Genomic DNA, 25582 nt, shown 5'->3' with positions numbered 1-25582 from the left:
TGACCAAGACTGTTTCCTTACAATGCTGTGTGATAATTGGGTTGTGACAAGTAATCTCAATGCTATCTCCGTACAACAGCTTCACACTTTATGCTCCCAAGATACTAAACTACTTTTATATTACCAATTACAACATGCGATTTCTCTTTTTTACATCGTGCATCTAATTATCTCCATCCGCTGCCTTGAATATTTCTGTTCTCCCTCACCTCACTTATGCTAAGCTCTTTCCTTTGACAAACTCTGAATGTGTTTTTTGAGTTGTCTTCTTAGGAGCTACTCCTGATTCTCCCACATTTCAAAAGACAAGTTAGCTGAGGTATTTCTGAGACCCTGCATTCCTTTTACTAGATTGCTAATCCACTGGCCACTGCTCTGTAAACACGTGCACTATTCGTGCCTTGCTACATTGTCATCTTTTTGTGGAAAGCCATAAATAATTATATTCGTCCTGATTACTCCAGTTTCAAGTTCAATATATGATAGGTAATTTTTTTTTTTTTTATATATTTTTGAGACAAGGCCCTCTTGACTGCTGGGATTACAGGCTTGTCCTGGTACTCTTGAATCCTGGTAAGTAGCTGGCTCTCACTAATTAGTTTCTAGAATAAATGAATGAATGATTGCATAAATGAATATTTACCTGAGAGATGGTTGTTTCCAGCTACAGGCAGTTAGAACAGTCTAGACTTCCATCTCCTCCTCTATAAGTACATTAGTCACTTTCTACCTTTGCTCTACATTTTTATCTTCTGCCTTTGGACGGAAGACCTTTGTGAACATGAGGAGAGATGGTCAATGCATGGGGGTCACAAAGAGCACAGAAAAAGAAGAAAGCTTGGGAAGTACCCATAATCATAGTAGTGGTAGATGAAGTGATGTGAGCCGGGGCTGGAAGGAGAAGCTGTCTCAGTGAATCCGTTTAGGCACTGGGGATAAAGGCTCAGCTAGAGGCCGTGTGTACATCCTACAGGGACTTTTACATCATATGCAGAACCAGACACTTTGAAATTACCATCCAGACTTGGAGTGTTATGGCTCCACATTACCTTTGCTCCAAACTGCTGTCAAGCGCCCAAACAGTGTAGTGAGAGCAAGAATGAGGTATAGATTGCAGTACACTGTGGCCCAGGACCAAATTCCAGATGTCTTGCTACCTGAAGTCCCAGAGCTTCCTGTGGCCTTATGATGCTCTGTGGGGAAGGCTCATTCCTCATTAGCAGCACTAGAGCAATATACCTACTGCTGGTAAGGGAGTGAGATCCTTTCACTGCAGATGTAATTACTGCATCCGGCTCCAATTGTGTAGGGACAAATAAGCCCAGGCTCACTGGAGCAAGGAGAGTGCCGTGGAAGACTGAGATCAGAGTAGTTATGACTGCGATGCTGTGAGGGGCAGAGGGGAGCTGAGCCAAGTGTGTGTGTGTGTGTGTGTGTGTGTGTGAGAGAGAGAGAGAGAGAGAGAGAGAGAGAGAGAGAGAGAGAGAGAGAGAGAGAGAGAGAGAGATGTAGAATGTACAGTGGCACTTGGGAGTGGAGGATGGTAATTCTGGTTAGGTTACATCCATTACTTTACCTAGCATTTCTCTTAGGAAGCAAAATCATCCAGAGTATCATTAAAACCAAACTATTTCTGGCACTCCCAGGGGGTTACTCTCAACAATAAGTTATTCTGGAGGAAAAAAAAAAGATGAGAAAAAAAAAATAAAAGAAAGAGGTGTTGGCTAGACAAAGCAAAGGCCGAGAAGACTTCCCTGGCTGCCTGCTCTGACTACAGAGGTGTCCTAGTGTCCCGCTCTCAGCCTACCCCAGGGACATGAAGGGGATGGGTGGGAGGGGTTCCATGATGCCTGGGCACTGAGGATCTGATTTCCTCACCTCTTCCCTCAACCCCAGTTCTTGTTAGTGTGTGAGTCAATCACAGCCTCCAGCTGTGAAGCCCACATTCAAAGTGACAATCAACCAGTTTTGCTTAATGAGATCAGTTTCCCCTGATCCCATTTACCTCCAGTGGAGGATGTCTCTCCCAGGCTGGAACATTCATAAAGACTGGAGAGCCTACTCCAATTAGAATGCTCCAAACAACCCCCTCAGTCTTCCCTTCCCCCTTCCGGTTCTCATACTAAGAGAAGCAGCTAATTAACCATGCTGGCTGCTTTTAAACTGTAGAGGAAGGAACAACTTCCCCCACTGCTACCATTTCTAGAGTCATTTCTCAAGCTCCAGCAATGTGGGGATTAGCAGTTAACACTATAGGAAGCCCAGGATAGCAGGTGGTGTGAGGAGGAAGACAGGGAGAAATGGAGCTTGGAGGAACAGGGAAGGTCAAAATTCTGGTGTCACAGAGACAGATCTATCCTATGGGATGCAAAGATCATTTCCCCAATTTGCCAATACTGAACTAAACATGTCAAGCTAAGTCATCCAATTTTTGTGCAAAAGTAGTAAGTTTTCCAGCCCAAGTCACAAAGTTTCCCGTACGCACAGGACTAGAATAACATCTTCCATACCATAGAGCACTGTGACTAGAAAGCTAGACTAGCCCAAACTTTAGCATTGGCTGAAGATGCAATAAGTAAAGGCTCAGCGAGATGACCATCTGCTATCCAGCATAGACTGTTTAGGGACAGGAGGAAGAAAGAATCACGATTGGGAAGATGGAAAGAACGTACTTGGGAGAGAACAGGTTTTCTACAACTTTGTAAATAAACTCTGAAGTGCCCCCCACCCCACCCCACCTCCTGCCATGGTGGTTGGATAAGAATGCCCCCCATAGGCTCATATAGTAGAATGCTTAGTCACCAGGGAGTGCAACTCTTTGGTAGGATTGGAAGGATTAGGAGGTGTGGCCTTGTTGGAGTAAGTGCGTCACTGGGGTCAGGCCTTGAGGTTTCAGGCCCAGTCTCACTCTCTCTCTGCCTATGGACCAGCCGGGGCTCCAGTGCCTGTTTGCATTCTGTAATGCTCCTCACTATATGATAATGGGCTTAACCTTTGAGACTGTAAGCAAGCCTCCAATTGAATGTTTTATTTTCTAAGAGTCACCTCAGTCACGGTGTCTCTTCATAGCAATAGAACAGTGACTAAGACACCCCGACAGCCTTTCCTGGGCACATTAGGACTATCATCCCAGTAGTCCTTGGATCTGGAGACAGGTCTGGGCAGATCATCATTGTGCTTCTCTTTCCTTTGTCTCTGGCATACTATGGGATGGATATAAGACCATATGCACACAGTTATTTGATAGGAATTCTTTGATCACATTCGAAATGTAAGGTGGTGTAGTTTGGTGCTAGGAACTTTACAAATGTGCCAGCTCATGTGCTCAAATGGACCTCCAGTGGCCAAGGTACGGGGAAGGAAGAAAGGAATCCTATCTAGCCCGAGTGGGGTATAGCATCACCAGGAGATGTCAGTATCTCAGTAACTCAGTTAATCAAGACATACTCTTTGCACTTTCTGAGGCTTGCCCAGAGCACTGAGAGAATGAAGAGGACAAAACAACTCAGTGCTTAAGCTTCTAAGTGTTATGTCATTGATGCTCTGTTGATGTGAAGCATGCTAATTAAACACCATGCACCTAGCTATATTAACTTGGTAGGGATGCTTTGAAAATCCCATAACTTGGCATCAGTGTGTGTGTGTGTGTGTGTGTGTGTGTGTGTGTGTGTGTATGTTTATGTGTGCATCCAACTCTAGCTGTTAGTGAGTTAGATGTGGGCATCTCGGCAAGCTACCTGGAACTTCTGATGATGCCACAGACCTTCCTAAAACCACGATATGGAGAGAGATCTTAAAAAGTCAGTTACCTCAAGCTACCTCTGCTCTGTCTCTTTCTTGTAGTGGTCCCAACTACTTTGCAGTGGGAGACAAAGCTTACTGATCTCCCCCTCCGATCTCCTTTTCAGTTTAGAAGATGGACTGTGTTGTACTTGCCTTGGCTACACACGGACACATTGCAGGGCAAACTTAATCATAGTAAGTTTGGTTGGAAATAGTGGAGACCCAGTTGAAAATACCTTCCCCCAAGAAGGTGATTCATAGAAACTTTACCCTAGGAAGGTAGAGGTTTATAGAAAGAAATACAAATGGCTATGAGGAAGGAACCCCAAGGAAAGCCGGTGGTCACATTTGGAGCCAGGGGTCTTTTCAAAAATTCTCAAAGGTGCTCATGCTGGAAGGGAGAAGGAAATGAATAGTTCTGAGGTTCCTTCAACATCTGGCCAAGCGAAGGGGCTCAGTGTCTAAATTAAAATGCATTATCTCCAGGGGTGGCTGCAGTGTGTTGGTGTGGGGCCTGGCTGCTTATTATTTTCTATTGAAGCCCAGGATTTCAGTTCAGCAGCAAGAGTCACTGTGGACCCACTGCTGAGGCCAATTAGATCTACAGGACTTGTAAAGCTGGTCTCAATTTTATCAGTGTCCAGCTGATTTCAATAGCATAATTTGATATAGCAATTGCATAGAGAAGGCTTTGCAACAGACGGCAGGCGGCACTGGGTGCCTTTCTAATTCCAATTTTACACTTACTATGATACATGTTAATTTCCTTTCTTATATTATAATCTAAAAGTATTTGGAATAGATACTATCAAATTCCATTCTCCTTGCCTCCATAAAGGAAAAGGATCATTACTAATTCATTTTGGTTTATAGATGGGGAATGGAAGCAGAGGTTTAGTCAATTGCCATATTTGCATAGAGAAGGAGTAGATGAGAAATTAAATGTTTCTAGTTAAATCTAGATACAGGTTCACCTTATTTCCAAGCTTTCTTGAAGGTCTAGGTGTTTTTTTTTTATAGTATTTTCAGAATAATGAGCAAAAACCTTAAGTACCTTCGGGTGATATGTTGTCTCTCCTTTTTTGTTTAGCATATAGTGTTGCTTCTTGCAGACCCAGATCCCTCTTCCAATTGGAACATGGTGTTTCTTTTGTGGAAAGTGTCTGCCTAGGGAGCTAACAAGGGCTCATGTCCCTATCTCTCTCCTAATAGACTTTTTTCTTTTCTTTCTTTCTTTCTTTCTTTTTTTTTTTTTGTTTTTTTTTGTTTTTGGTTTTTTTGTTTGTTTTGTTTTGTTCTTCAAGACAGGGTTTCTCTGTGTTAGCAATTCTGACTGACCTGGAATTCACCCTGTAGACCAGGCTGGCCTCCAACTCACTGAGATTTACCTTCACCTACCTCTGCCTCTGGAGTGCCAGGATTAAAGATGTGCACCACCTTGCCAGGCTCCCTAATGGACTTTCACTCATCCTCAAATGCCACCTTCCTGGTGAAAACTTGCCCTGCACTGGGCCATCCTTTCCTGTGTCCCAGTCATACCAGTCACCACACACTGACAGGGCATGTGCTGACTTACTTGATCACTGAGTGTCTAGACTGTCAGCTCCTTAAGACGGGATTCACTTCTACCTTCCACACCATTATTTTGTGTGTGTGAGAGAGGAGATATTGTGAATGAAGCCAACGAGTGAGGGAATGGATGAGTAAGAAATAAAGATGGAGAAGGCTTGACAACAAACAGCAGCAATACTGCCAATTCCAATTTTACAGAGAATTAGTTGGGGTTTTCACCCGACCTGATACATGCTAATATACTTTTTTTTTTTTGTATTTATTCTCCAAAGAGCCTGGTGAAGAAGCTGAACATCATTTCAGTGCAAGATGAGTTTCCAGCTGCTCCCTTTGTGACAAGCAGAGTTTCTCAGCTCAGTGTGGGAAATATAAAAATAAAAATACTGACTATATATCCAGTGCTACACCTCCAGCCATCAAGATTGCTTGCTGCAAGAGGAGTCACTCCACCAGGGACTTCAGAAAGGGAAGCCTGGGAATTACCATCTGTTTCTTGGTAAAGATCCCTCCTCACGAGGGAGGCAGAATGTGGGTTATCACCAAGGTGTAATCTGTTCGTGCTTCCCAGTCATTAGCGGTAGTACCCCACTATGGAGCCTGGGTCAGGGAACATCAGGTAGGCAGGCGCACAGGCTGACTACCTCTGCTGCCAGAATAGCTTACTCTGCCCTCCCCCTACTCAGGCATCAGATCTTCAGCATCCCAAGAAAGAGATTCTCAGGAATTTATGACTCAATCAACTCACCCAAAAGGAGCATAAATGGGATTAGTTTTAATATTGTTAAGTTGCAAAAATACAGGCATATGTGCATGCCAAAGCGAAATGTACGCAAGCAAAGGGGGGGAAACATATGGGCACCCATATGGTGAAAGCGCATTGCTAGACCTTCATACACTTCTCATTTACAACAAGAACCAAAGTTAGTGAACATAAATTTGCTTTGCAAAAATGTGAGAGGAACAGCTTGTTTGCCCATAACTGTTCCACTGAGCAAGATATGTATAACCTTGATTTCTCATCTCAGACACCTCTTTCTCACACTCCAGGGATTAATTAGGCTCTAAACATGACTCCAGATTAGAAACAAGGATCCTGGCTGCCTTGCAGAAAGACAAAGGCGCAGTAGCAAGAGTGGATGGTCAGCTAATAAGCAATTTCTCTCAGTGGCTGGAACTTGGACATGGGTGGTTTAGAAGAGAAGCGAGGCTGGTAGGTCTTCATGGGTTTATTTTAATTGAAGCAGAGGAGTAACAGAGATGGTCAATTGACAATGGCATGGCTGTGGCCTTCATTAGGAAGCAGCGCTTTTGTTAGAACAACATGATGTGGATGGAGCTAGAAACATTACTAGATGTTGGAAGGGGGTGTGGAGGAAGGAAGGAAAGGATGAGAGTGCAGATGTCACTCAAAGTTAGTGGGCACCCTTGGGTGCCCCTGCTAACAAGCAGAAGTGGATTTAAAATGCACCATTCCAGTTTGAAGCCATTGGAACCATTTTTGTGTAGTACAAAGAGGTCCGGATTCAAAAACCAGAAACCAGGTTCCTTTCATAGCTGTACGGCTCAGCCAGCTGGGAGTCACCTGTCATGTCTTTCTTTGTGTCTGTTTCTGTACCCTTGAAACAGGCGGAGTATTCCTTCTCTGACCCGTTTGGAGAACTGTGATAAGCTCATGAGCAATGATGCATAAAGAAGTATAAACTGAAGACTCTCTATAAGCATTTATAGTGGTAGAATATTAATGGAAAACTATGGCTTCATTTTACTCATTCTTTTTCTGTAATGTTTTATTTTAAAATTAATATTGATTCACAAGAAGTTGTAAGAATAGTAGGCAAGTTCTATATACTCACCACTAAGTTTCTTCAATTATGGTATATTATATTAATTGAATATGAATATTAACTAAATCTATACACACATATGTAAATATGTGTATACCATAAGGATGCTATGAAATTTCCATGAATTTTTTTTATCAGTTTTGCATGCTTATTTTACATGAGTTTGAACACTTCATTATGCATATGGATTCATATGTCTACCACAACAATGGAGATGTGATAGTTTCCACACCAAGGCAGTGCCAACCCACTGCCCTCTTCTTCTGCCCTTACTCTTGTCAACATTGGTCTGTGGTTGGCTGCCATATTTTTGCTGTTAAAGAAGTATACAGTATATAACATTTTTTTCCTCAACATAGCACCCAGTTTTCATCCCTTTTAAGTAGTCAAGTGAATGAATAAGGGTTCTTTCTTCTTCTGTGCAGTATGCCATGGTGTGGATATGCCACAGTTAGCTACCCACTCAGTGAAAGACATTTGAGTTGTTTGCAAATTTGTCTATCACAATAAAACATCTGTATAATTTCCAGATTTGATAAATTAATGACTCAAGAATGAAGGAATGGGGGAATAAAATTAAATATTAGCATTTTTCTCTCAGGACTACTGGAACATTAAATAAGTTAAATACAAGACTAGGACTGACCCAATTTTTGGGTAGCTAGATAGAGATGGACAACCTTGGAGGTCACTGGACCCCTCCATCATGGTTGGTTTTGGACTCTATCTCCTGTTTCCTCAGCAATACCCAAATGGGAAACATCAAATTTGCCCCCTCCTTAATATTTAATAGCTTTGTTGAGGCCCAGTAAGGGAGAACTACTTCCTTTTGGTCAGAAGAATGTTTTGTGTTCTATCTCTGGCCCCGGGTAGAGGCATGATGTTCTGGCCTGCCCTAAAGATTAGAATATTACGTACTATTGTACTCCCTTGAGTGTTAATCTAGCTGGGCCTGTCAGTCATCTGACCCTAAGTCCATACACTCAGGAAATCAGATTTACCTGAAAACATGCTAGGGAGGTGAGAGGAATACTTATCCCTGATTGAGACAATGTACTTTCCCCTCCCCAAACCCCTCCTTGATGTAGTTGCTGATACAACTTCTGCCAGGCAGAGCTACTAAGCCCATCCACTTTTCCGAGTTGCAGCTCAAGAGGATAACTTGCCCATTTCTTTCTATTTCTTTTTCCAATACTGGCCAAAAGACAAGGCATGCTTTTCCTACCGCCAGGATTTCTCGCTGTTTCTCTGAAGCCCCTCCCCTTGGGTACACAACTGCTTGCTGGGGTCTGTTGCTGAACCTGCCTTCTCTAAGGGACCCTAACTCAAAAGGCATGATACCTCTTTCCCTCGTATCCATCTCCCTCTTGGAGCCGCTGCCATCTTTTACAATTTGCCTACTTGGTCATTTTTCCTTCAAATGAATAAAATAGTTCTGGAGCTTTGTTCTGAATCCATTTTAAAATTCTTTTGTTAACAAGACTAAGAACTTGTGGAAGGGGATTCCATTTTCCTAGTAACACAGTAGATACCCAACATAGCCAGTTCCCAGGTTATATATAGGCTGCAGATTTTTAAGACTGCATTTGATGAATCAGCAGAACAACAGTTACATAAAAGAAAAAGTTGTGCACCCATGCTCCATGGCAATGGGTGCTTGCCATTCTCTGTTTATTTTCAACCCAAACATTATCTGATGAGATTGACATACAGAGTCCCATTCTACAGGACAAGAAACTGAGGATCAAAGAGATGAATGAAGGGATGTTTGTAATCTTACTGAGTTTGTTAAGAGCTAAGCTGAGCTCTCAAGCTCCAGTCTAAGTGACTGAAGTCCACATATCTCCAGTGAGACAACACACCATATACATATACAAATATGTATAACACACCTATACATATTTGGGGTAATAAGGAAAATTAATAAGTTGCTTAAGACTTTTTTCCCTGGGAATTATAGAGCAACAAGTAAAGACTATGGTTGAAACAGGCATAGTTCTGTACACTTCATAGCCTCAGTATTAAATAGAGAGTGCAGGAGATAGAATTGCCAAACAAATGAGAACCATGGATTATGGTTTTGCTAGTATAGCTCACCACTACCATGGAATGCATGCATCTAGCAACTTCATTTGGTAAAACAATACAAAACTCTACTTCTTCCTGATGACCATCAGAGTACCTCATCACCACCATGAGAGCTGAGGCCTCTCCCTCCTAGTTCTTACTCAGGCTCAATCCATTGGGTTATGCAGATTCTTCATTGTCACAAATTAGAAACAGTCAGAAGAAAGGCAGCCACTGAGAAGTAGGCACACCAACTTTAGGGAGAATTGACAATTAATAGTGTGATTGGGGTGAAGAAAGGAAGAGCAGGGAACAATGGACACCCGACACAAGGATTTCAACAGTGTCTAAAGGCTATATTCCTAGTTACCCTAGTCCCCAAGTGCCCAGTTACAAACAACTGAAATGTGTAGTGCAGTTGCTACACTATAAAGATGAGCCTAAATGGCATTCACTAGACTGAAGAATCAGAAGAGAACCTGCTGCATTTAAAAAAAGTGCTTCCATTAAAATGACTCAAGTTGATGCATAAAGGAGTCAGCTTCAGTTACCTAGAAAATTCTGCAAAAATAATTCATTCACCAGCTCCCTGAGGTATTCTCTTGTATGAGTAGATTGTGTGAGCAACTCACTCACAGGTGAATGGCTGTCATCTTAAAATCTCAGTGGAGGGAGATAGAAGAGAAGATTTCATTATGTTCCCCAAACATGTGGCCTTCCCAAATATGTCATTAGACGTCGGCCAGGTGTGAAGCATTAGAGTGGATTGCTATGGTATTACAAGAAGGAAAGAAACCCAGCCCTCTGTAGAAGAGCAAGTCTTTCTAGACTCTCTCTGCTCCCATCCCTGCACCTTTGTATTCAGATCACCCTTGTGCACAGAAGAGCTATCCCCTGATTTTGCCGATCCAATTACTCTTCTCCTTTTCTGCAGGAAGGGATCAGAAAATAATTCTCGAAACCCAGCTCATTCACAGTGTGCTGCAAACACACTGGCCATTTGCTCAGCCACTCTGCTTACCTATTTCGAAACATGTCTACCTTATTCTGCAGAACTGGAGTCATTGATACAGAAACCTGTGAATTTTTCTTCTAGTCCTGAGCTGCAGGTTACCTTGCAACAGAACTGTATGTGTGTAAAGCCCACTGGGCAAGTGTCATATTCTCTATTATATCCATAAGAATATATTTTATTAGTAAGCCATTATCTGCTACTGAAACCATTAAGGATAACTTTTTACATCTAAAGTTGTGCAGTCATATGCTCAGTGGTTAACATGTCAACTGTGAAAACCTAAATGGACATCTATAGACCATCTTTCCTAGAGATGTCACAACACTTCATCATAATCCTGTGAAATGTCCAGCTTTCCTGGGAAGTGCTGGTGAATTCCCTCTGGGGAATTCAGGTATATTTTCAATGCTGCAGAAGAAACAGGTCAGGGGTTCTTCAGTTCTTCACTCAGTCTAGAGATTAGAGAAGCTGGGTCTCCTTAAACCACATCTGGCATTTTGTGGATTCTTCAACCCCTGCAACTCCTTTTGGACTGAGGCCTTACTTAGGTGTAGTTCTGGGTTTTGATGAGAAAATGAACCAGAAATGCAAAGTTGTTACAGGAGGACTTCCGGGAATGTGCCAATAAACAGGAGATTTGCACCAAGAGAGCTTGGTAACAGCATTCAAGATTCCTTCTATCCACCTTACTAACAGAAAATTTTAAACAAACATTTACCATCACATCCCTGCCTGCAACCCTCCATTGTCCAACTATAATTTTAGGTAGTAATACCATCCTTATACTTTGATCTCTATGCTTTTTTTGTAATTTTTCCTCCATTATATCTTTTTTTTTTAATTTCAGAGATTCTTTATATTTTTGGGCACATCAATGCTTAATGTTAATAGTCTCCCACATGGCAATGGATTTTTACATTCACTTACTCTAACTTCTTTCTGTGATTTCTAGGAATTGGCTGCATATATTCACACCGCCATTTTATGACTCGAAGTTTCAAACCCAGGTCCTTGGTCATGCTAGGCATACACTGTACCACTAAGATACATGCCTCTCTTAGAATTACATGGTAAAACCTAAGTATGAATATTATTCTTAACTTTCAATCATTTGTTCATTGAAAGATTTTTCCTAAATGAATATTTTATTTATTTATTCCAATTATGTAAGCCCACAATTTAAGCCATATATTTCAGAAACTCCATTGGTCTTTGAGAACAGAGCTGTCCAGTGAGCTTAATCCTCATGTGTAACACCATTGGAATGCCAAAAGAAACATCATTGTAACCTTTATTTCTTATTCTTCCATTCTCAGCTAACCAACATTTTTCCCCTCAAAATGCTATTTGATGTTCACGCTGTACTGAATGGTCCTCTTTAGAACAACCCCCTAACTTTGAGTAGAGCTCAACATCTTTTCAAGCAGAGAAAACACTTGGGTCCACCCAGCAGATGCAGATTTCAAACTTGCAGACTCTCCAGATCTTTGAAAACTTTAGAAACAATGCCTTGAGTTGAAATGTTTAAATGTCATTTCAAGCAGATAAGCTAAGACAATGGCAGCCAGGAAAGCTGGGGACCCAAGAGCCTGGAGACAAAGCCCTGCTTGCAGTGGAGCGCAGTCCTGGAGACTGAAAGAGCACAGGCAACATTTAAATTTAGAATTTGCTGGCTTTTTTTTTCTTCTAACACTGAATTGCAACTATTACACTATATGAAAGGTTGGGAGATGAATGAATCTCTCTTTAAAAGGGGAACTCTTACCAGTGAACCATTAGAAAGAATTGCTTCAAAACACTTACACAAAGTCAAAATTCTTTTTACAATGTTTCCAGGCTTCGAGAACTATATAGTTGGGATCAAATGAGTATATTCTGGGATTTAAAGCATTTATAAATACATTCAACTTTACCAAATGCATAAAAATTGGTCTCCTGGTTAGACATATTCTTGTTGATCACATAAAGCCTAAATTCTCTCTGGTTTTAGACAAAAGTCACCTGGGGCCCCTGCCTTTAGGACCTGCTCTATGGCTGCACTTAGATCAAAGCTGAGCTCAGCAATGCCCACTGTGTGTGTTTTAATGCTCTTGTTGATGTTATAATATTAAAATTTTAGGTTTCAATACCTATAGTCTTTATCAAAAGTGTTAAGCAATTTTATTAGTACTATCTTTCCCTAGAAAAAGATACAGATGAAATTGAATGTTCTTAGTTTATGAGGAAGAACATGCCCACTGCTTAGGTGATGTTTCCAATAACAAATCATCGCTCCTTTGGAGTTATTGAGATGACTGATACCCTAAATTAGGAAAAGACATCAGGACATTATTTCTTATACATCTACACACTTCAAAATTTATTAGAATTGAATTTATATTCAGTCTAATGCACTTATTTTTTAGTGTAAAGTTGTATTCATTTTGACTTATGTAAAAACTATTATAGCTATCATTTCATTCAAGATATAGAGTCACACCCTCCCACACCCCAACACACATCCTTTCCTACCCAGCTTTGCAATCAGTGTTACCCAAAGTCCCCTTTAGGTAACTGAAGACCTGGCTTTTGTCACTATGGATTAGGGTTTCCTGGTCTAGGACTTGTCTATTTAAAGGAAATCACCTGGTGTGTGTGTGTGTGTGTGTGTGTGTGTGTGTGTGTGTGTGTGTGTGTAGTTACATCTGTCTTTCTCAGTGTGATTTTGAGATTCATCCCCCATGTCATGTGAATCAGTGGTTGGTCTTTGGATTGTCCAACATTGTTCTATTGTTTATATTTATTTGCTTGCTGTTAGTGTTCATGTGATATACTTCTAGTTTAAACTGTTGTGAATGAAACTAACACATGCAGTGTATATCTGTGGATACACACTTTAGGTATATGTTAAGTCTATGTTTCACTTTACAGTAAAATGTCAAATTTCCTTCCAGAGTGCTTATTCAGTGGCACAGTCCAGAGTTGAGGAGGGCGAACTTCAGTGGCTCCCTACCTCACCAACACTTGATGTTATCAGTCTATTTAATTTTAGTCTTTCTAGTGGCTCCATTCATAGTGGTATCTCACTGTGCTTTGATTGTCATTTCTATGATAACGATGTTGAGTATATTTTCATGTACTTTGTTTGCTTTCATATGCCTGTTTTGATCATTTTTAGGTGGGCTGTTAGGGTTGTATGCTATAAATGTTCATATATAGTTAATGTCATTTTTTTTGTCAGAAATAAGTATACTCTTTTTCAGAGACTTGACTTTTCATTGGTTTCTAATGATGTTTTAATGGAAATAGGGTCTTTATAGAGGCAATCAAGTAAAAACCAAACAAGAAGAGGTAATTACTAGGATCCCTTACTTTGTCAAGGAAATGGGAAGTTTGCGCTCAGTCATAAGGAGAATGCTACTGAGGATGGAGGCAGACATCAAGGGGACACATTTATAAAACAAGGCATACCCAAGACTCATAGACATCAGAAGCGAGCAGAAAAGGTGGAAGGAATCAACCAAAGAAAGGAAGCAGCCTGGCCACACCTTGACCTTTGACACACAGCCTCCAACAGTGTGAAGAAATACATTTCCATTTAAGTCATGAAATTTTTCACACTTGGCTAAGAAACTGCCCTGGGAAACTCAAGCAAGTCTGTCATTTTTCTCTCCTTCTCAAAGAGGGCTTTTTGTGTTTTAGGGATCTCTGCCTTTCTCAAGGTTACGAGGATTTACTTCCCTGCTTTCTTTTAGATGTACATTATTTTTACATTACATGCAGGCATATGTGTATTTTCCTATTCACTGGTTTCACGTTTGGGTTTTCCAATGCCTGAGGGAGCACTTGATTCTTGTATATTCTCTAGAATCAATCACAGTTCTGGCAACAGTGTAATATATCAGCTGGCTCTGTGCCCATCCTTGAAAGTTCAAGTTGGACCAAGTTATTTTCACAGCAGTAAGGACGCAGGTTCTTTTGTTTTCCTTCCTACTAAGTCAGGGATGATGGTAACTGATGCTTTACTACCAATTCCTGAGTACTGAGCAAGGTCGTGCCTAGTGTATGTCCCTACTCCTACTGCCCTTCTTCCTCTCACAGTGAACTCTGTGTGTCCAGATCCAACAGGTATGGTTCTGCATAACTGTCCTAAAAGTATTGAAGCAGGAGGTGATTTTCTCCATCATATACAGCAGTGTCATAGTTCCCAAGGGCATGCTATCAACCTCACCCTCTATTACAAGAAAGGACACACCCCTCTCCACACAAGTTACTATTGTCAACGAAAGCTACTCATCCACTCTTCTGCTCAGTTTGGAGTCAAAGGCTTTCTAAGTCATGGGAAGAACTGAGAAAATAATTTCAGTAAATTTCTTCTATAAAGTCTTTTCCTGGAACGTGGTGCTCAGCAGCAGATACATAGAAAGGGTTGCTTTTGAGATGCTGAGTTGCTGCATCACTCATTCACATCCAAGGCTATTTTCTGGTTGCTGGTGTTCTTTTTGCATAAGCACCAAGCAGGCCTTTAATATACCTTCTCAAAACTTTGCATGGTGAATACCTTACCCTTGACTGACAGGTGTCTCCATGTTACCGTTGGTTCTGGTCTGCCGATTGCAAGACATAACAGAGTCACACTGCTTCCTTCATTCACAGTAACATCTGAAGAGATGTTCATTATCTGGGGAGGAACTAGAAAGAAACACAGGAAAGAAAAAACTGAGAATGATTCCTTACACTTAAAAGGAGCTGTCAGCTTATAAATATGCATATATCATATTATGTATTTGTATCATAAATATCATTTTAATCCCACTTTGCTCATCTTGGCAAAGATCTGGCCAGTGACACCATTTATAGAATGTCTCTAATAGAAAAACTCATTGTTATGCCCTGTTGAGGTAGTTGGTAGATGTAGGTATGGTGGTAGCATTGGCAGATCTGAAGACAAGAGTATAACCATTTATTCAATGAGAGGAAAGTCAAAGATGAAACACAAGAACCAGCAAGAGTCCTTCTCTGTCCACAGGCTCCTTTCTTATTTACACAGATGACAGGAGGTTCCCAATCACAGATTATACCCAATACTTCACTGCAAAAGCCAAACACATTGGCTAATTACTATGTCCCAAGCATTCAGACCCTTTCTAAAGCTTTGAGGTTGAATACAGTATTTCTTCCCAGAATTCTTTTCAACTATTTTTTTTACATTTATTTTATTTTATTATCAGTGTTTAGTGGTTGTTTATTTTAAGCCTACATAAATCCAGTTCAACAAATCCACAAAACTTTTAGTACATACTGGAAATTGTGCAGGATACTAAGAATTAAAATGAGTAATTGAGTATGCAGTTCGTGCTCATACAAATAAAAAATATGCACAAAACAATAGGCAACCTCCCAAACCAGAAAGTTTCCATTAATCCATCTGACCTTCAAACCCCATTCAATTTTTTTTAAAAAAATTTGAGACAACATTTCTCTGCTTAGCAGTCCTATCCTAGAACTCAGTTTGTAGACCAGGCTGGCCTGGAACTCGGGGATCCACCTGTCTCTGCCTCCCAAGTGCTGGGATTAAAAGCGTGCACCACCACTGCCAAGCTTCAAATTTTGCTACTTTTTAAAAATTTTTTTTGTTTTCTGGTTTGAGAACTTCATACATGCATTTAATGTGTTTTGATGAAACATATACCCCATTCACTCCTCTAATTTCTCCCCTACTCCCCTACTTGTAACTTCACACTCTCTCTCTGTCTTTTATAACCTACTGAGTCTGTTTAGTGCTGTCCATAGATGGGTATAGGATCATCTACTGGGGTATGGATAGCAATTTAGGGGCTGCATTCTTGAAATAATCATATTCTCCCTCTCTTAGCTGCTGTCAGTTGCCAATATCTTCTGAACTAGTGGTAGGTCTTCAGTGGCTTTCAGTACAAGTGTCTTGTTGTGCATGGTAAACTGCCTGTAGTCATTCACTGCATATCTACCCCCTGTTTTATGATGATCCCCGAGCCTTGGGAGACAGGTTATGACATAAATATCACACCTAGAGTTACGACATAAATATCTCACCCCAGAGTCTCATAGTCTCTGCATATTTATCAGTTGTGAGTCTCTATGTTTCCTACTGTGTTAATTATCTTCTGCTCAAAGAAGCTCCTCTAATGAGAGCTGAGAGATCCACTAAACTATGGATATCAAGATAAGAACTTAGGGACCAGTTTAACACTATGTCCATTTCGTAGAATAATAGCATTAGGGTCTCCTCTACTGCCAATGCTTTAGCCTGCCACAGATGTTTTTCTCCAACTAACAAACAGTACCAGGCATGAATTCTGTCTTGGGAATCAGGCTTCAAATACAATCAGAAAGTGGATGGTTGCTCCTAAAACTTTTGTACAACTATTGCACCAGTGGGCATATCTTGCTGGGTGAATTACTGTAGCTCACAGGGTTCTCAATGGGGTAAGAGTATTGAATACTCTTCTCCCTTGGTATTGAAAATAGAGCCTTCCAGCACTATGAAAGTTAGCCAAGAGAGATGAAACTTCCAGGTAAGTACTAGCTGGATTTCTCTATGGTCTGTGACCCAGACATGTAGTACCTTCATCGATACGGTCATAGCATACAGTGCTAGAGGTCAACCAAGAGCAACGGCAATAGCCTGTAGGCCTTTTGATGGAGAGAGCGGTCTGTGACCCCAGTGATAAACTACTCAAAAAGAAGTAACCTGTATCTGGTACTTGGCTTTTTATTTGGTAGCCTATGGTGCCTGAGAGAGGCATTGTCCTGCCATTACAGGGTAACTCCATTTAAACTCCTTCTCTATATGTACATGTGAGGGAGACCAGCTCCCTCTTTTTCCCTCAGGGTACTCTTGAGGAGGGAGAAGTGAGAAGTATGTGGATAGAAGTATAGAGGAGAGAGACAGTTAGAAACACAGGATAGTTCAGGAGGGCCTGGGTCAAAACCCACCAGCCCCTTCTGTCTCTACTAAAGGGCTTTGAAACAAATGCTGAGGGGTGGAGCAAAAGACCTCCCCCCAGCACAGCCAAGAGCAGATCATCCCAGACACCTGGTGACAGTGCACATTGTCAAGCCAACCCCTAATGCAGCCCTGCTGTGTAAAGCAAGCTCAGATCTCACTAGGAAGCTTTTGTGGACTCCCACATATATGTATAGATTTTGGAAAACTTCTATAGTAGTAGGGTTCTATATGGTATTTTCAAACATCTTGAGTGTTAATTATCCATCCCCATACTTCTCACTTCTACCCTGTTTTCTTTTCTTCATTCCATTTAACCCCTTTGTCCCATTATTACCATTCCATCTTCATACTCTTCTCATATCTTAATCTCCAAATTCTTGCCCATCCTTTAAAACTCTGAATCTTTGTCTTGATCTCTTGATTACTGTTAATTGTATTCTCCTTGAGACCAACAAAGAAAACATTAAACTCTCCATTACTGTTGTAACCTTTCATTGTATGGATGTTCCTTGGTTTGTGTCGGGGTTATGACCAATAAACATATTCTAAGTTGAAAATATCATTAAGTTCAAAATACGTTAATTGTACAAAACCTACTGAGCATCATAGCTCAGGAATCCCATACAACATGGAAGATTGGTGATTTCGTTTCTTCTTGTCTGTGTGTTTTAACTGGAGCTATGGTTCACTGCCACTGCCCAGTACAGTGAAAGAGTTGCATACCACATAACACCAGCCTTGGGAAGACCTCAAATCAAAATTTAGATCAAGATTTCTATGACATGAAAAACAGTTTTGCATTATTTCAAACACTGGATAATTTTAAGACCCACAGTAAGCCAGGACATATTTGTGCCATGAAATGAATTATTTTTGGTGCTATGGTATTCCATCAGTTAGAGCCAGGGCTCTGGAGTGCAGTTTCTCACCTACTGTGTGATCTTAATTAGTAATTTGCTCTCTACTGTTTGAACTTTGGTGCCTCACCTGTTAACTGGGAGGCGCTAACCTCTTCGCTGGATGATTTTAAGTGCTGTCTTATCAGTGTGTTTGACGTAAAATAAGCACTCGTAAGTATTGGTTGCTATGGCAGCCACAATGCTGCTGCTGATTACAAAAAATAAGTGACAGTAACATTGCACAATTGTTTTCTTCTTTAATACTGGGACAAGGTCCACGGATCTTAGGCACTTCAAGCATAATATGATTCCTCATCTTACTACCTGCCTTGGTTGAACTTGTGACCTTAATTACCAACTTCACTAAAACCTCAGGACAGGAAAATACCTAGATTTCACTTCAACTTTTCTCATCAGCATTTCTACTTGGCTTTATCACTAATTCTCAATAGAGAACTACAGTAGATTCTCACGTGCAGCTTTGTAATTGGTTCCTTAGCATCTTTACGTCCATCAAATCTACCCTCTCCATGTAGACAGCGTGACCCTTTGAAGTAATAAGGTAATCAGTCTTCTCTTCTACTGACTCTTGCAGCTCTCTATGGTGTCCCAGGTAATACACACAAGTTCCCCTGTGTAAACAGGGCCTTCGTAGACTGACTACAGCACCTTATCCATAGACATCTGCCACTCACAGAGCACACTGCAGACACCCATGCTCTTGGATTCCATCAAGCAGATCCCCATGCCCTTGGATCCTGTCAGGACCCAGGTACCCAGAAGACTTTGCTGTTCTTCCCCCTTCTTCATCTTTTACTTGTAAGGGCTTGGCTCGTCTTTAGAGACTCGCTCAGATGCCACCTTCCTTCTGTTGTTCCCTTTCCCATGTCCCCAATACTGAAGCATTTTTCCTGTGTCACCTCATGCAAGCCTGCCTCAAGAAGATGACAAACCAGCCGGGCAGTGGTGGCGCACGCCTTTAATCCCAGCACTCGGGAGGCAGAGCCAGGCAGATCTCTGTGAGTTCGAGGCCAGCCTGGGCTACCAAGTGAGTTCCAGGAAAGGCGCAAAGCTACACAGAGAAACCCTGTCTCGAAAAACCAAAAAAAAAAAAAAGAAGATGACAAACCATGCTGTATTGCAGCTACCATAGCACCCTGTCTCTTTCCCTAGGGACCAAGTGCATGAGGAAAGGTTGAAGCCCTGTATCTTGGACTTGGAGGATGTCAAGGGCATGTGCTGAACTCCTCTCTGAGAGGAGGATTCAGATCACAGTCTGAACAGGATTCCAACGCTAAGGGAGGCAAAGCTTGGAATGCAAGCTTCCGGCTTCCTTCCCAATTTTTTATTCCTTTCAAATCATCAGAATTGAATGAAAGACTCCAGAGAGACAAGGCACCAAGCCTACAGTCCTGTTGATTTATTTGTATTGCCACTTTAATTATGAATTATTAATTATCAAACAAACAGCTGAAGTGCTGGTAGGTTCCAAACCACCCAAGTCATTGGCAGAAGAGAATTATGGCCAATGTTGAGTTCTGACAATGCCGCAGCCTGCAGTTTCGCACTGCTGAGACCTCACAGGTGAGACTTTTCAAGGAGAAGCCATAAGTAACCAGCGGAACATTTGAGCTCTTGAGGGAATCCACATTAGCAAATAAATAAAAATTGCTTAGCTTATAAATCTGCCATATTGGGGGTTATTTCTGCATTAGGAATTGCCTTGAAATTTCAGTGCACATATTTTACCAAATAACACACAGGAAAAAAAAAAACCAATGCACTTTCCAACTGTACTGTATACTCTGGAGAAAATGGCTCTACCTGTTTTTCAGTATTTTCTAGCTTGTTAAAAAAATAGGTCTGGGCATAGAAATGTCAATACATGTTTTCTCATTCCTATAAAGCAACAACTTCAGTGCAGCTTCCAAATATTCTCAAAAATAATATCTGCCTTAGCCAGAAGTGCTAGGCCATCCTCAGGCCTCTTTATGAAGACCCTGGAGTCTTTCTGGAAGGAATACAGACACAGCCTGGGCAAGCACAGTTGTATCCATGTGTAGTGACTTAATAAGTTACAAACCATGATACCTTGGGCTGGAACTCCCAGCACAGCACCCACCAGAGAGGTGCCATTTTTACTGCCATGGTGTTTCTTGTGCTAGTTTAAGTAGAGTAGGGAAAATGGGACTAGGAAGACTGGGTGGTAACAGGGTGATCTTGCATTCTCCAGTGTCTAGTCAACGTCATCCCTTAGGAACAATTTGCCTGGAGAGGACGGCCAAGGCAAATCAGACATCCCCACTCCTCTAGGCTGCACTATCCATCATCCCCAGTAACTCAGGAGGAATCTGTCATTTTCTCAAAGGAAGAATGATAAACTCCATTACAGACATATAGATACTCAATAAGACAGGAAGTGAAGTGATTTGGAAGGAAGAAAGTCCCTTTGGGTCTCAGTGATGAAGCTCTTGGTAGCCAACATTAGTGTCTAACTACTTGTGTAAATGGCTCTACACATGAATGGTCTTATGGGCTGCTGAAAATTATGAAATAACTAGAATAAAATGAAGAACTGAGGCATAGGGAGAGTTCAGTAAGTTATCCCATATTATATAGGTTTACATTGTGTTTTCTCTTGGTTTAATATTATTAATTTTCCAAATGCCATATATCCATAAACCCTTCGTCTTTGGTTTTCCTTGTTTTGCATCCTTCTTTGGGCATGGTCCCTCACAGCCCTTTCTACAGTGAACAACTTCTCTATCTTACACAAGATAGCTTCTCCAGCTTGCTGCAAACCATTGGCAGTCTGATCCCATCTTATCCATCCATGTTGCTCCAAGCTCATGCATGTTGCTTGCCAAAGGGGTTGTAATATAATTTTTAATCTGAATTGATCTTAGTAATATCATGGAGTTCTAGCATTTCTCCCATGATAATGTTTTGAAGATAATATAAAGGTCACTTGGGAATAATTTCAAATGCTTTTTCACATTTAGAGAACAGATCCATGTTCAATGTCAATAAAAATCTGTGACAAGTGAGTCTATATATCATGCTAGTGCTGATAAATAATCAAAGAGACACAAGTAAATGAATAAAAATCTTAACTGTAAATGCCCAGGTTGCACAAAGAAAATGGAAGGCCAGTGAACTATTACTAAGAGATTACAAATAGAATGTTTTCAAGTCCTACCTATAGATGCTTTTGGTCTTCCCTAATGGTAGACCAGGGCTCTGGTTTATTTTCACTGACTCTGAGGGTTATGGTTTGAATGTGAAAATTTTCCAATAGGCACATGTGTTTGAACACTTGGTCTTGGGATGATGGCACTGTTTGAGGAGGTGGTATAAACTTTGGGACATAAATCCTGGTAGGCAGATATAGACCGTCAAGACTAGTCTCATGGGCTAAAGCCCACCCCTATTTCCAGCATGAGGTCTCTTCTTTCCATCCACCACCATGGACCAAGCTGTCCCCATCATGGACCAAGCTGTCCCAGCCACTCTGTCATTCTCTCCATGATGGATTGTACCTTTCAGGCAATTCCAATCTGTTGACGTTCTGACAAAAATATTGTCATCTACAAAGTTCCCCCCAGAGAACTGTGTAGTCAAGTTACAGAAACATCATTAAAAAATTCTCATGTTATAAGTACATTTATGATTTTGGATTGGGCGGCACTCACAGCTACCCTGGAGCACATGCGGCCCATTAGATACACCTGCTTGAGCCAAAATAAATCCCATGTCTTTTACATTACTTTTGGCAATGATAAGAAAAAAAAAACTGATAAGGGGGAGAGACAACAGGGAATTCATACAGGATTGCAGACTGCTCAATGCATATCTGCAGTGGCCCTGAACTATTTATGTGTTAATATTATTTGTAGGAAAACAATGTTTTAACAGACTGCAATCAAGTATCCTGGGGAACAGGTAGATTTCCAAAATGTCATTGGGCTCCAGGCTGCCATGAAATATATACCCAATCTCTGTACCTACTTCATGGCAACCTGCTTTAGATACTTCAAATGACATCTAGAACCTGGTCATTCATCTTCAATCCCACCACCATGGACTCAGCTGACAATCTCATCTTCTGTTATTTGAAGTATTACAAAAGTCTCGTCATGTTCTACTTATTACTACCCTATATAACAAACTCCATATGCTCACTACAGTTATTATAAATTCCTTGTTTCTGTCCAAGTCATCCCTTGGACCAGCAGACACCAGCAGCAAAGGTTTTAGCAGAATTTATATGCTCAGCTTCAGTCAGTCTGTCCATAGCCTAATCACAGTCTCCTTGCTAGTATATGTCTGTAGGGTTCTGTCACTCTCATGCTGTACCTTTCCACACACTCTTCCCTCTGCCTGTGAAATAACAGTCCTGTCTCTGTGCCCTGGAACCCATCATCCTTCAGTACCTAACTAAGATAACAATTCCTTTATGATGCCTGAGTTTCTTTCTTCCTCCCACGACATTCTTTATCATACTGCTTACCTTTGCAGCTGAACTGTTTCATGGCTAGAGTCTCTTATATCTATCCGTGTGCTGCTGTTACACAACACAATGTCTGCTATGTACTGACACCTCCATTAGAATAAATATAACGTATAGATGAATAGGTTTTCAAGTTTAGTATTTTTTATAGAATGTTTCAAGTGTATCGTATCACATCCTAGAATGTTTCAAGTGCATCGTATCATATCTGACATTTGTTCTTTCCTCTCCCTAAAACACTCAAGACCTTGCTCTACTGATGTGAGTTTTCCTTCTGGGATCAGTTTTAATGGAGTCTTTGCTGATGACTCCAGCTCTCCCCCAACCACTTGTTTAATTCAGGTCATTTTGTTCTAGTATCTTCTTAACATTCATATTTTCCTCTATGGTACTTACAGTTTTGTGCTTTTGTGTTCATTGACAAGACATGTTTGTTTGTTCTGTTGTGGACTTTAAGTATAAATTTTATAAAGCATAATGGACCCTGTACTTAGAACTGTGCTTAACAGATAATGAAAACTTGTTGAATAAGTGTCTACATTTTGTAGATCATTGTGTTCTTGTGAGAGAGGAAGCTTGAGTTAGAAAAGGCTTTCCTGAAGGCAAGGCTTTCTTTGTACAAAGCCAATAGGGATGGACCCGTGTGTTTCTGCATCTACTATACCCACCCCACAAACAGTGGTCACCATAGGGAAGATATAATTATAAGATGTTGCATGTCCCCCACTTGGGTTCTGGAGTCTAGGAGCTCCCCGTGGCCTGGGCAACATTCCCTTATCTCCTCCTGGATCCTGGCTCACCATCTGTAAAGCGAAGCTGACAAAATGTGCCTTGTCTGATTGTTGTAAGAAGTAAACAGAAGCTGACAAAATGTGCCTTGTCTGATTGTTGTAAGAAGTAAACATAACTTTACACAGCACACCAGCACAGTGCCTGGAAATATGCCAGTTCTTATCAAATGCAAACTGCAGTTATTCTTTCCTGTGCCCACTGTGGATGTTGTTGGTGCCATTTAGAAACAAAGAAACAGTTTCAGCCATTCCTATATCATTTTCCAAATCTCAGTTCCAGTCACTTTATGTCAGGGTTTGTACACAAAATTTGCCTTGCATTGCTGACAGGGGGAAGATTTACTTATACTTAATTAAGTTAAATCTATTCAATAACTAAGTAAATTAATAAATGTGATCTATCAAATTGTATATAAGTCACATAAGTATAGTTTTGTAATGTGATCTAGATAATAATCATATACTATTTAATAACATAAATAATATAGTGTAGGCACAAGATTATACCTACAAATAATATTGTTATAAATATAGTATGTACCCACATGTGGGTATTTCCACACATACAATTGCCTTATATGCACACCTGCTCTGGCTATGTCAGGAAGTACTGTAGGTATGTCTATTAGCATCTTCCTATTCAACTTAACTTTGCACCTGAGCCAGTGCACAAGCAGACCTCACCCATGTGCACAGAGCAATTGTCAGGTCTCCTTATGTCTTTCAGGGAGTCTTTCTAGCAAGAACAGTGGACAGTGGACAGTGGACAGGCCTCGGCATCCTGCCCATCTCAGCTGAGGGCCAATGACTCTGTTATACAGTTTGGTCCTGATGATACCTCTGAGCTGGACCAGGTAGGGTCTGAATTCTGAGGACTATGAAAGCTTAGGTGGAGCCTAGCTCTCGAGATGGTGCCATGCAGGGGAGCCCAGGCTAGAGCCACAGCTCCAGATTCTGGCCGTGGCTTCCTTGCACTGAAAAGCTGTCTGTGTGGCTGCAGTCCTCTGGATGGCAGCACCCAGTGAAGAAGTGCACAGTGGTGCTAATTCTGTGGTCTCTCTGAGACCTGCTTCCATTCCTTCTTACTACTAAGAGTGCCCGTGCTAGCAAGAAGTCAGGGAGGTGCTTTTCTTTCACAGAGACACACTGGGACAAGATCACAGCAGGAAGCCATGCTGTTTAAAAGTTCCCAAGGTGAGTTTGTTTTGTAGCCCAGCTGAGAATCACAGTTTTAGCCCTGCATGGGGCCTGGGTTTGTCCTGTGTCTCTATCAGGCACTGAGAGGTGACATGGCCAGCCTCTCTGCTGTCTCTAAGTGCCCTGCCTGGAGGTCTGTGGTCCACTAGTAATGTCTGCCCATGTGCTGTTCCCCGAAGCTTCCTGAGTCTTCTAACATTACTACCCTCCTCTATTCACTCACAGGGTTTTGGTCTCAAATGCCTTAGTTAAGCTCCCTGGTTAAAAACAGAACAGCTCTTGATTTGCAGTCCTAGATACTAACATTTGAATACTACTTCCTTCTGCTTTGGATTGATTTTTGAAAACGGCACATATTCAAGCCATTCAATTTTAGCTTCCTGGACTGTAAAATGGGCATATGAATATTTGCCTCCCAGGTATGTGGAGATTAGATTAGAGAGAATGGTTTCAAAGTGCCTTAAATGGCCATTATTACTATTTTCATTTTAATGTTATTATGATGCTGAGGGAATAACAAAATATTAAGAAATCTTGTGAGGGTAATAGAAATATGAAACACTTTTCATTATAGTTTTAAACACTCAAGACTAATTTACAAAAATAATATAGCAAGTGCTTTTAAGGATCCCATGTTTTATTCTTGTGGGGTTACCTTTCTGCATCCTAATAGGGCAGCTTATTTCCTAAACAAGAGGCAGGAATAAATTGGAAAATGTAGTATTCAAGCTAGTTTAGCTTGAGCAGCGTTTTGCATGTGAAATGGCGCAGCAATTTACTAACAATCAAAATCAGAAACAAACATCACTGCGCTATATAAAGCAAATGAAGAACTGGGTTCTAGTCTCTCCTCTTTGATTGTATAATCTCGTGCAAGTCACTTAGCCCACCTGCTGAGTACTGAGTGTGCCTGTGTATGTGTTCATGCATTCGTGCT

At 41.1% G+C, this 25582-nt stretch overlaps 1 protein-coding gene across 3 annotated transcripts in view; it reads right to left on the bottom strand.

The window, feature by feature from the left end:
• Opcml (opioid binding protein/cell adhesion molecule like) overlaps window positions 1-25582 on the bottom strand; it is a 507406-nt gene that overhangs the window by 95337 nt on the left and 386487 nt on the right. For all 3 annotated transcript variants that reach the window (XM_059266732.1, XM_059266733.1, XM_059266735.1), the window contains one exon: window positions 14827-14952. In XM_059266732.1, the coding sequence (XP_059122715.1) occupies window positions 14827-14952 (126 nt within the window). The remainder of the gene's footprint in view (window positions 1-14826; window positions 14953-25582) is intronic.

This window comes from Peromyscus eremicus, chromosome 7 (assembly GCF_949786415.1).
Source record: "Peromyscus eremicus chromosome 7, PerEre_H2_v1, whole genome shotgun sequence".
NCBI classification, from domain to species: domain Eukaryota; kingdom Metazoa; phylum Chordata; class Mammalia; order Rodentia; family Cricetidae; genus Peromyscus; species Peromyscus eremicus.
The sequence above is the reverse complement of the archived record's forward strand: the minus strand, read 5'-3'. Positions and strand labels throughout refer to the sequence as shown.